The 13202-nt window shown below is 39.8% G+C and overlaps 1 protein-coding gene across 3 annotated transcripts in view; it reads right to left on the reverse strand.

Moving 5' to 3' along the window:
* The window catches only part of SACM1L (SAC1 like phosphatidylinositide phosphatase), a 95962-nt gene that overhangs the window by 47522 nt on the left and 35238 nt on the right, over positions 1–13202 (reverse strand). For all 3 annotated transcript variants that reach the window (XM_078078960.1, XM_078078956.1, XM_078078948.1), the window contains exons 9-13: positions 11268–11353; positions 10399–10485; positions 9629–9697; positions 4115–4194; positions 558–656 (exon numbers count right to left, since the gene is read on the reverse strand). In XM_078078960.1, the coding sequence (XP_077935086.1) occupies positions 558–656; positions 4115–4194; positions 9629–9697; positions 10399–10485; positions 11268–11353 (421 nt within the window). The remainder of the gene's footprint in view (positions 1–557; positions 657–4114; positions 4195–9628; positions 9698–10398; positions 10486–11267; positions 11354–13202) is intronic.

Raw genomic sequence — 13202 nt, forward strand, 5'->3', positions numbered from 1 at the left:
ATTCAGACCCTTTGAACCATTAATCCTACTCTCAAGAATTTTAGGAAATAATTTAACAGAAGTTAAGAATACATATACCCAGAGCGATTCATTGCAGTTCAGTCTTTTGTGGTAGGAAGAGAAAAGAAAATAAGACAATGGCTAATATGAAAAAGAACATTTAACTGAACCTGTATTATGACACAGTGGAGTATAGAAAAGCCATTAAACACCTTCGTTACAGAGACAAAATATCAGAGATCCGTGATAGAATGTTCAGTGAAAACAACGGAATATAAAATACTAGTACACTAACCTCAATTATGTAAAGCTTTGTAAACGAGTGGCACCTGATTCATAAAAATGTGAGAATACCTGGCTTTGGGTTGCTTTTAAAATATTTTTAAATCATTAAGTCTCATCTTTACAATGAAAAAACTAAAAGTCATAGTATAAACAAATGCTGTCAACCCGGTGAACTGTATTTGTGTACGTCTGCTAGATAAGGCATAATAACTATGATTCATACACACACGACCCTCTTCCCTCGACCTCCACGGGGGAATGATATAGCTTACCTTAGTTCATCTTGTATTTCTGCTACCTGATCCAGCAGAATACTTAGTCGGTCCCATCTCATATTTTTACATTCTTTATGGAAGTCAAAGGCAATATATCTACCAAAAGAAAAGATACGCAGAAACTGACCAAAGATTAGTCATTTTCCTTCTACTGCTATGTTCATAAGCAGATTTTCCTATTTGAGCATACAGATTTCTTCTTCACTGCGGGTTTACACACACACACACACACACACACTCTCTTCTATCTTCACATGTTCTTCTAGAGGCCCTGAGATAGGAGTAGAGAAGAAGCCCAGCAGAAAGCAGAAGTGAGCTCAGGTACAGCAATCGGGTCTATAATATAAAGTAGCCTTATCCAAATGAATAGCCAGGGTGTATTCTTTGCCCCCATGTACAAAGAATAAGGTCCCTTTGTATTATTTTTTCAACTGAATAAAATGTTTAAAATGGTCGAGCTCAAATCAGTGCAAGGAGGATTCGACGAGTGTCAGATCTGTACTGGGGTTTGTCAGAAGCACAGAGGCCACATGGCCCCCACTCTGGTCACTTACTGTCCATCACCTTCCTTAACAAATCAAAACACCCACTGTCCTTATCACTATCTGTACATCTCACATAGATGTGGCAGAGGGACCTTCCCTGCCGGTCTGCAATGGGTTGTTTTTAGTTATCTGGTATTTAATAGGCCACTTCTGAAGGTTAGAACACATCTGACAGTGAAGGTGTCCTACCATGAGCTGGACAATGTTGCCAACTGAGAGGGGGAAAAGAAAATCATGAACCAGGTCCTGAAAGTCAAGGGAGTCAGGAACCAGGTCGAGTCATAAGTAGGAGGACTGGAAGGACATCAAGCTCTGGTCGACTACACAGTGAAATTCAGATGAGGCGTCTGCCCACACGTCACTCCCTTGGCTCCAACAGACCGAAGGAGCATCAGTAGAGTGCGGGCTTCTGAGCAGGTCCAGAGGGGCTCCTGCCACCTTAATGGTTATCTCACTGATGAGGTGAGAATGGTCTCCTTAGAAATCAGTACAAAAACAGAGGTTAGCTACCATGAAGCTAGACTGGGTGAAGACTGGGAGTGGGGGGAGCACTTCCAGAGGCCGCTCCCACAAGACTGACAGAGTGACAGTCACTTTGGGGTACTCCCACAGAAGCAACAGCCCTAGACTGGCTTGAAGACCGTAAGCAGCTGGCCAGCACCTAAATGCATTTGGATTCTTAGCACGCATCCTTCTAAAATCACACTGGTAGCTTCTAAGAATGAACTGCATTGTTCTATTTTGACAATGCGTGACTGTAAATATACTATTTTGCTTCTGACCCCAACAGTCAAGCAGTTCTGCTTCTTTCCAAGTTCTAGGAAGAAACCCTCAGAGACACATCACCTTGCATGGCTCATTTTCTCATCCAGTTCCCAAAAGAAAAACTTCCCATTGCTAATGAGTCCCACCATTCCTCAGAAGCACAACCACACGACCTCTCTCCTTCAGGTCATTCACCAATCCATCAACTTCATTCATTTAATGTAGTCAAAGCAATAATCACTGAACAACTAAAAGTGAATCAGTCCAATAAACCGGTATCTGAAACATGACATTAAGTCTACCGTTTCACTTTAACTGACTGATTTTTCCCCCTGCCAGAATATGGATTTACTCAATTAAAAAATATTCAAATATACTTTTTTAATATGCTCCTCTGTCTGGTGGTCTTTAGAGCTCATGGAAGGAAAATGACAACAGCTCTGGGTGTTCGCTCTTTAGGTGAGGGCCATGGGTGCCCTCCAAGCTCCTGGAACACCAAGGGCGTAACTCTAGACTCTGACGCTGCAAGTTCTCCAAGTGAGCTGCTGCTACAAACTCAAGACAACTCTCCAGACAAGTGTATCTGTGGAAACCCCCTGGGGCAGACAGAAGGCCTTAACAAGGGGTGGACACAGCAGCCAGCAGACAAACTTCTCTCAGAGTACGCATGCTAGGCTCCAAACCCAGAGGTTCTAATTTTTCAGGTCTAAGGTATATTCTAAGTTCCTCTGAGTCCTCCAAAGAGTGTTTAAGAAAGTTCCACTGGGAGAAGGCAGAAGTGTGCATGGAGTGGGGGGGTCTGGTGAATTTGCTAGAGCTTTTGAGTTGGAGGAAAGACACTTGAATTCTTCCCCAAATGCTCATTGTATCATTCTATTTTTGTGGATGTTTAAAATTTCTCATTAGGTTAAAAAAATTTCTCCCCAAATAACCCCATACCATTTCTTTGGAAAGTTCCCCCACCCCCCACCCCAGTGCCTGTGACCACTTCCTACCACAGTACACCCTCACCTCCTGCCCAGTTTCCTGCTGCAGAAAGCTCCAAAAGGGCTGACTCATCACCTTGCACCTTTCCACAGGGCAACTGTTGGATGTTTTAGGATCCCTCTCTTTTGACAAAGCTGCACAGTTTGGTAAGTAAAGCTGCAGCTCCAGACAAGGCCACCATGCAAGTGTAAATTTCTCCAACTCATGTGGTGGTCAGGACCACAGAGATCACACCAAATGATCACGAGGAACTGAAATTCATGACCCAGTGGCCACGTGACACAAAGCCTCAGGAGGGGATTTTGATCAGGGACTAAACTTTCACAAAATTCAAACTAAAATCTGACTGTTAAGAAGTTATTCTGCAGTATAATTATGCCAGAGAAAAATTTCAAGCTAACAGAATCATGCTTTGATCTAGTATTGGGGGAAAAAAAGCTGAGCTGTAATTCAGGTTTCCCCTACTATCCAGAAGTGGAGTGTTCCTATGACCTGAAGTAGCCTAAAGCGAAGCGTGCCCCCTGCTTTCCAAGTCTGCCTCATGCCATAGGCCACTATACTCTTACGAAAGACCTCCATCTGTGTGGTAATGAGCTTCTCATAAAGGTGAAAAATCGTCTTTGGCTTTCTTTCGGTTAGTGACAACAGGTACCAACACGGGTCTCTTATAATACAAAGTGGTGTGACACAGACTTTTTGAAAAGTGGGGATCACCATATAGTGATCCCTATGTACTGGTGTGTACAGTAGTCCCCTTCTCCACAGTTTCACCTCCCACAGCTTTGGTTCCCTGGGGTCAACTACGGTCTGAAAGCAGATGGTCCTCCTCCTGACATGGGGCCAGGCTGCCAGTGGCCTGATGCTCTGTCACAGTGCCTTTGTCACTGGGCTGACTCCATCATGTGGGCATCTATCCCTCACATCATCACAAGACACACAACTACAGTAGAGCAAGGTATTTTGAGAAAGACCACATTCACATAGCTCTTATTACAGCACATTGTTTTAATTATTCTATTATTGCTGTTATTATTCTATTATCAGTTTATCTGCTACTGTGCCTACATTATATATTAAGCTTTATCATAGGTATGTGTATCTAAGGAAAATTACAGTATACCTAGGCTTCAGTACCATGTGTGGTTTCAGGCATCTACTGGGGGTCTGGGAACGGATGCCCGTGGGTGAGGGGGGATGGCTGGATATGTAAGTGCACATCTCATCTGAAAAGACCTGCGCAGATTTCTAGGGAGGTACCTGATCATTCCACTGCCCAAGGAAGACACCATTGTTGCAAATGCCTGTTCGAGTGGTTTCTCTGAGCCCTTCTGATTCACCTGTAAAAAAGTAAAAACACCACAGCTTTCTTTTAAGTTCCTTTAAAAGGAAAGAGCGACATCAGCAAAATGGTGGGCCAGGAAGCTCCAAGCTCTTGTTCTCGCACAGAAACACTGAAAACAACGGAAGCTGTCTGAGCCAACTTTGTAGGAGCTCTGGAAAACAATCAAAGGTTTAAAGCAATGAAGCAAATCCCCGATCAAAAAAAAAAGGTATCTTCAAAACTGTAGGACAGTTTTGTGACATTTTTACTTGCCCTTACATTTTTACTTGCCAACTCCATCCCTGGGGCAGTGACGGTCTCAGTCTTAAGCAGCAACCAGGTTCTCAGTTCACCTCTTCAAACCGGAGACAGAACCCCAGACCTTATCTGCAAGTTACTGCGTATGTTTTGTTCTGACCTGAAGGATGGGTCTGTCTGTCTCTGTCTCACATAACTCTGAACACAAGCAGGGGAAGAGGAGGACACAGCTCATACAAGCTACAAAGGGCTACAAACCAACAGCCACGTAGAGCAAGGGATTTCGGAAAACATAAAATAGACCATCTACAGGCTGCAGAAGAAGCTGGGGTGATACTCTGGAAAATTAGGACATTCAGAAGCAGCCATGTATAGGGAGGCTTTTAGAAAGCCACATGCACACCCAGGCAAGAGGCATGTCTGCAAGTTCCTGAGAAGACCTAGAGCCCTCACCTCAGGCTGACCCCTACGCTTGAGCAAGCCTGCCTAACCAGAGAAAAACTGCTCCAGCACAGAACCAGTCTGCAGAGACTGACAGATGGGGCTGTTCTCTCTTTTTCGGTTTTTGCCTTTGTCTGTTTCAGTTCCTGGCATTCAAAGAAATCTCTGTCAAAACATTAGCTGAACATGAGCCCAAAGAATAGAGGCTTCAGTAAGCATAAACAAGGGAGTCTTTTCAAAAATGGTTGGGAAACATCTGAAAACAAATGGGATTACCACAGCCATCAACAATCGGAACAAAAACAAAAATAAAAATGCTGCAAAATTCCGGGAAAGGAGAATCTGACTTCCAGAGTTACCATATTATAACCACCCAGTGCCTGATTTTCAACAACAAAAATACCAAGGCATACCAAAAAATAGGCAAACAAGGCTTATTCAGTGGAAAAGGATAAACTGACAGAAACCATCCCTGCAGAAGACTTAATCAGAAAAAGGGTTTTAAACGAGTGTCTTAAATATGCTCAGAGCTAAAGGAAAACAGGGTATGAAAGGAAACCAGGAAAACGGTACATGAACAAAATAAGATTACCAGCAAACAAACAAAAATCATTCAAAGGAACTAAACAGTAGGTGTGGAGTTGAAAAGTACAAAACAGAAATTAAACAGTCACTAGAGTTCAAGAGCACATTTGCGCAGGAAGAAAATCGAATCGGCACACTTGAAAATGAGACAAATGAACTAACCAAGTCTGAAGAGCAGAAAGAAAAATGAATAAGGAAAAGGGAGCAGAGCCCTGGAGCCCTGGAGGGGACAACACACCCATTCTGGGAGTCCCAGAAGAAAAAGAGAGAAAGGACTAGAGATCTTTACTGAAGAAAAAGAAAATGGCCCCAAACTTCCCAAATTTGATGAAAGACATAAATCTTCAAATCCAAGAAGATCACCCAATTCCAAGGATGATAAGAGAAACCCACACCAAGCACATTCTAATCAAACTACTGAAAGACAAAGAAAGGATCTTGAAAGCAACAAGAGGGAAGAGACACATCACATACAAAGTATTCTCAATAGGATTACAGGCCAGTTTCACTTCAGAAAACTTGGGAGGCTAGAAGGCAGTGGACGGATATATTTAAAGTATTGAAAGAAAAGAACTCTAAACCAAAAATTCTGTATCTGGTGAACTGTCCTTCAAAAATGAGCGAAATTAAGACATTCTTAGATAAACGGAAGCTGAGAGAGCTCATTATCACTGGGCCTGCCCTACAAGAAAAGCTAACAGGGATCCTTCAGGTTGAAATGCAAGAATGCTATAAAGCAGCCTGAAGCCACATGAAGGTATTTAGATTTCCTCTAAAGGTAATATAAAAGGCAGCATTAGTGTAATCTTGATCTATACCTCCATTTTTTTTTTAATATTCTACAGGACTCAGAAGTCAAATGCATTTAAGAAATTATAAATCTATGTTACTGGGAACAAAATGTATAAAGATGTAATTTGTGACATTAATAACATAAAGAGGAGGGACAAAGCTTTATAGGAGTCAAGTTTTTGTATGCAAACTGAAGTTAGGTTGGTATCAATTCAAATTAAATATTACAACTTTAAAACATTGTATGTAATCCTCATGGTAATCAAAAAGAAAATATCTGTAGAATATAAACAAAAGAAAACGAGAAGGTAATCAAAATATATAACTACAAAAAAATTCAACACAAAAAAAGACAGTGATAGAGGAAGACAAAGGATAAAAAATTGTAAGATGTACAGAAAACAAATAGCAAAATGGTAGAAATAAGTCTCTACAAGTAAGTAATTACTTTAAATATAAATGAATTAACTCTCCAATTAAAAGGCACAGATTGGCAGAATGAATTTTAAAAATGATCCAACCACATGCTACAGAAAACATTCACCTTAGATCTAAAGACACAAGTAAGCTGGAAATGAAAGGATGGAAAGATACTCCATGCAAATAGTTAGTAATCAAAAAAAGGCAGGGGTAGCTCTATCAACACCAGACAAAATAGACTTTAAGTCAAAAACTGTTGTAAGGACAAAGAAGAACATTATATAGTGATAAAAGAGTCAATTCACCAAGAAGGTAAAACAATTAAGATATATATGCACCAAACATCAGAGCCCAAAAATGTATGAAGCAACACTGAAAGAACTGAAGGGAGAAACAAACATTTCTATAATAGTTGGAGATGTCAACAGCTCCCTTTCAGTAATGGAGAGAACAAATAGGTAGATCAATAAGAAAACAGAGAATCTAAACACCACAAATCAGACCCAACAGACATAAACAAAACACTCCACCCAACAACAGCAGAATATACATTTTTCTCAACTGTGCATGGAACAGTCTCCAAGACAGAGTAATTGTTAGGCCACAATACAAGTCTTAATAATTTTTAAAATAACTGCCATACAAAGTATCTTTTCTAATCACAGTGGAATGAAGTTAACCCTCAATAAGGAAAAACTAGAGATTTCATAAATATGAGGAAATTAAACAGCACACTCTTTTTCTTCTAAAGATTTTATTTATTTATTTGAGAGAGAGAGAAAGCACAAGCAGGGTGAGGGGATGAGGGAGAGAGAGAAGCAGGCTCCCTGTTGAGCAAGGAGCCCAATGCGGGGCTCCATCCCAGGACCCCGGGATCATGACCTAAGCTGAAGACAGACACTTAACTGACTGAGCCACCCAGGCAGCCCTAAACAGCACACTCTTAAACAATCATTGTGTTAAGGAAGAAATCACAAGAGAAATTAGAAAACAGACAAATGAAAACAAAAATACAATATACCAAAACTTATAAAATAAAGCCAAAGCAGCACTAAGGGAAATTTACAGCTATAAACATATACATTCAAAAATAAGACCAGGGCACATGGATGCTCAGTCAGTTGAACAGCCAACTAGTGATTTCGGCTTAGATCATGATCTCATGGGGTTGTGAGACAGAGCCCCCCGTCGGGCTCTGTACGCAGAGCGGAGTCTGCTTGAGATTCTCACTCTCCTCTCCCTCTGCCCCTTCCCCCACTTGCACATGGTCACATAAGTACGTGCGCACTCTCTCTCAAATAAATTAAAATATTTAAAAAAAAAAAAGACCTTAAATCAAGGACCTCACTTTACACTTTAAGGAACGAGAAAAAGAAGAGCAAACGAAACTCAAAGCTAGCAAAGGGAAGGAAATAAAGATCAGAGATAAAGAGAATAAAGTATAGAAAAATAGAGAAAAATTAATGAAACCAAAACTTGGTTCTTTGAAAGATTAACAAAATTGATAAACTTAGCTATAACGACCAAGAAAAAAAAGAGAAGACTCGACTTAACTAAAATCAGGAATGACAGATGGGATATTACTACTGATTCTGAAGAAACAAAAAGGATTATAAGAGAATTCAATGAACATTTTGCAGTCAATCAACCAGACAAATGGACACATTTCTAGAAACAATCCACCCAAACATGAATCATGAAAAAACAGAAAATCTGAATAGACCTATAACTAGCAGTTATCAAAACAACACAAAGAATGGGAGAAAATATTTGCAAAGCACATCTAATAAGGAATTAGTTCCAGAATATAAAAAGAACTACTAGGGGCGCCTGGGTGGCTCAGTTGGTTAAGCGACTGCCTTCGGCTCAGGTCATGATCCTGGAGTCCCGGGATCGAGTCCCGCATCGGGGTCCCCGCTCAGTGGGGAGTCTGCTTCTCCCTCTGACCCTCCCCCATCTCATGCTCGCTCTCTCTCTCTCTCTCTCTCATTCTCTCTCTCAAATAAATCTTTAAAAAAAATAAAATAAAAAAAATAAAAAGAACTACTATAACTCAACAACAAAAACAACCACCACCTGATTTAAAATGAGCAAAATACTTGAGTAGACCTTTCTCTAAAGAAGATACACAGATGTCCAATAAGCACATGAAAAGATGTTCAACATTACTAGTCACTAGGAAAATGCAAATCAAAACTACAATGACACACCACTCCACGCCTATAAAGATGGCTATAATCAAAAACATAACAAAACGAATCCTGGCAAGGATGTGGAGAAAGCGGAACCCAGGTGCACTGCGGTGGGAATGTAAAAGGTAGCCACTGTGAACAACAGTAGTGGTTCCTTAAAAAGTTAAACCTAGAATCACCATATGATCCAGCAATTCAACTTCTAGGTATAGCCCTAAAAGAATTGAAAGCAGGGACTCAAATGGATACCTGCACATCAATGTTCAGAGCGGCATTATTCACAACAACTGAAATGTAGAAACAACCCATGTCCATCGACAGATAAATGGATAAACAAAATATGGAACATACAAAGGAATGTTACCCAGTCTTCAAAATGAATGAAATTTTGATACATGCTGTAACGTGGACAGTCCTTAAAAACTTTAAGCTCGGTGAAATAAGCAAGACCCAAAGGAATCAGTATTATATGATCCCCTTATGTGGTAAATCTAGAATAGGAAAATTTATATAGATAGAAAGTAGAATGGTTACCAGGGGTTGAGGGAAGGATAATAGGAAGTTACTGTTTAGTGGACACTGAGTTTCTGTTTGGCATGATGAAAAGTTCTGGAAATGGTCTAATGGTAACAGTTGCACGACACTGTAAAATACTTTAATGCCACCGAACTGCACACTTCAAAATAGTTAAAATGGTAAATGTTATATTTTTTTTACATGTTTTTTGTTTTGTTCCCCCCAAGAAACATGTAAGAAACATACCAGATTGATTATTACTTGTTTTCCATAAATAATTACTTGTGAATCAAAATGCCTTTGGAAACCATCCATCTAGAAAGAGAAAATAATTACACACTTTACCAAATTACACTATATTTATAAAACTTTTTAAAGTATCTCCTGGGGCGCCTGGGTGGCTGAGTCGTTAAGCGTCTGCCTTCGGCTCAGGTCATGATCCCAGGGTCCTGGGATCGAGCCCCGCATCGGGCTCCCTGCTCCGCGGGAAGCCTGTTTCTCCCCTCCCACTCCCCCTGCTTGTGTTCCCTCTCTTGCTGTATCTCTCTCTCTATTAAAATAAAAAAAATAAAGTATCTCCTTAAATGTCCTGTTTGTATATTCAAGAGAATGACACTAGGATTGGGACCAGGTCTTCAAGATACTCTAAATACCATGTAATAAGCAGCAATTATAAGCCATTCTGTTCTGAGCTACAATACCATACTTTAAATCTGAGCACGACCTCAAACAGAATACACTAAAGACTCTAAAACAGCATGAAGCTGCAAATCTTACAAGATCTCTAAAATCTGAATTTGCCATGCTGTCCAATCATCTGCTAGTTTTCCGCATTTCCAACGTGCCATCTCTACAGCCTTTGGGTCAGAGGTTCACTAGGTGCCAGATCCAAGGAGAATGGCTGCAGAGATGCTGGATTCTAACTCGTGAGGAATAACTACATGTTCCACATGCAAACTATAATGCTATGAAGCTCCTATTTTTAGCCAATGAAAAAAAGCACAGAAGATACTCACATGATTGGCTACTTTGTTGATTAGTGGCTGTGGTTTGTACTTGAGGTTTGGTCTTTGAGACCAGAAAACTGGTATTGATCCTCGAGTCTAAAAGAAAAGAGAGAAATATGAAAAGAAACATACACATTAACTTGTTTTTCTCATCAAAGGAAAAAACATAAATACAACCTACCAACTACAAAAAGGAGTCTGTGTATGCCTACTCCTAAAGTTCCGATTCTGTGGGAATACATTTGGAAAGGACTTTTCCTCCTGATTTTATATACATGTTTACTACTTGGGTAGTAAACAGTCCTGTTTCCCCTAAACTTCCAAAATAAACCAATTTATCTATAAACAATTAATAAGTTATGTCTGTTATATAATCCGCTATGATGATGAAATTAGAAAACTGCTTTATTCATTCTCCAACGAGTATATTTCTGAACTTACAAATGTGTGGAGCCACCACTGCTCTGGGGCAGCAAGTGACCCAGAACTCCATAAGGAGGCAACAAGAGCCAGACTGCCCCCCAAAGAAGTGCAAGGCGGGTAAAGCCTTCACAACCTGGCTTCTGTCCCATCATCACTGCCTTGAAGAAGTCAAGGGGGTGAAGCAGAGAGGTGGCTCCACGTCCCTAACCCTTGGACCTCCTCCCCTCCTCTCTCCGTAGGGATTTAATTAATTCAAGGGCAGGAAATGTGGGCAGGTGAGTGCCAGGTTAATCGAGTAGCTTTGTTCTGAGGGAACTTTACCCACATTGTAGACAACGAACAGTATTACTTTAAAAAGCAGGGGAGCGGAGGGAAATTTCAACACCAGGGCAGAAAAGTATGGTGGAAGCAGAGGAGGCGAGCTGGCTGGCCGCCTCACAGACACATCCACTTGCCTGTACGAATGAGGCCCTGCTCCCGTTGTAGTGCACAATTTGTTCTGTTTCTACAAAGTTGGCGGCATGGCCTTCAGAATCAATTCCTAAATCGAAAAAAAAGCCAAAGTTAACCAGATTTGTTACATGAGAAACGCATCAGAGATTCACTAATTCGGTTTAACTTGAAAAGAATTAAGTCAGTTCAAATTAGTGGAAAAGTCCTTGCAAAAATAAATTCCAAACGCATGGTACACCATCCGAAAGCTAACAGAAGCTCCCTCATTACAACAGGCTTAAGGCGGAGTATTAAGGACCTATTAATAAACAGATGAAGTTGGTTGCTGTTTAATGTATCAATTGTTTATACATACACAATTCCTCTAAAACAGTGTTTCTCAAACTTGAAAAATATTTTCAAGAAAAAGTCATTCTCAAGGACCCGAGAGTATGCCCATAGATCCCAGTTTGAAAAATACTATTTTGAAAGTTAAAACTATTAAACACAATATTAAATGGAAATGTGGGTCATTATGTTAACAATATTTTGTTGTAATAGGGCAAATGGTCTGCCAGATGCTTATAATGATTTCAATTATCAAAATAAAAGCACAAAAATTGTATGATCCTAGAATTCTTGTAACTCCATGAACATACCCACAAAGCCTAGTTTGAAAAGCACTGCTCTAAAGTGTTTAGCCTTAATATTGGTTAGTCCTTTCGATTATTTGAAGCAATCCTCTATAATCCCGTTCACATAATCTACTTTTATACGAAAAACTTGCAGAGGCAACTTTCAAGCTAGTCCCTGACTCAAATTACTAAATTATCATAAATAAATCAACAGATTTTTTTAACCACCTCAAATATTTCTTAACATCCTTTCTATCTGATCTATTTCTCATTTTGAGGTGAGGTAGGTAGTTTTGTTAATAGTGACGGGGACAAAATTACTGAGTCAAATCGGCAACGAAATGCTTTCTCAAAACCTTCTAAAATTACTTGTCAGAAGCATCTTATACTTGGGTTCTTTCCATTAATTCTCATTAAGGAATATTTTTAGAAGTTAGAGTGAGATTGGTGTGCATGGGGGTGGGGATGAAGGGAGGGAGGGAAGGAGAAGACGGGGGGCAGGGGCTAGGTGGGGAGGCAGACCTTTATGAAATGATTTCCAAGATATATGAAATTTAAAAAACAGAAAAAAACCAAGGTATAAGAAAATGTGCTCAGTATGCAACCAATGTCCACAAAAGGGGGAGGAGAACACACAACTGTAAAAGCATTAAAAAATGATCTGGAAGGATAAATAAGAAGCTAACAACTGAGTAAGATGCAGCAGATGGGCCCAAAGCCCAAAAATATTTTTTATTGCACATCTCTTTATATTTCTTGATACCTGAACTATGTGAATGCATTACCTATTCAAAAATTTAACTAAGAATATGTCTCCATCCAAGAAAACCTAGTTATGAAGGAGTCGCGAATTCCAATTCTGATTCTGTGATCTTGGCCAGGTCACTTACTAAAATGTCCTTCTTCTGCTATATCACCTGTAATAAGGGAATAACCTTTACAACTTTGTGGCCCAAAACTTCTACAATTTATCTAATGGCCCAGAGGATTTTATTCTTACAAAAAAAGAAAGAAAAAAAGAAAACAGGAAGAGTTAGAAAAACTCCTTTTCATAATGCCAGTAATTTTTAATGCAGATTTTAAAAAGCTTGGTTTAAGTAAATTAACATGTTGCTAGTACAAATCCTAGGGAATAAATACTCAAAATGTAAATCTTTAAAGTTGAAGGCATAAAGTCAAATGTCTAGCTTTATGCATGCAAAGAAACCGAGAGCAATAAAAGAAAATACTTTCTGATACGAGTTTCTGATATGAAACTACACTGAGTTCAACTGGCTTTCAGACATCCAGCAAACAACATGAATAATTCCTCTTAAAGCAGTA

The sequence above is a fragment of the Halichoerus grypus genome, chromosome 1 (genome assembly GCF_964656455.1).
Source record: "Halichoerus grypus chromosome 1, mHalGry1.hap1.1, whole genome shotgun sequence".
Taxonomy (NCBI): Eukaryota; Metazoa; Chordata; class Mammalia; order Carnivora; family Phocidae; genus Halichoerus; species Halichoerus grypus.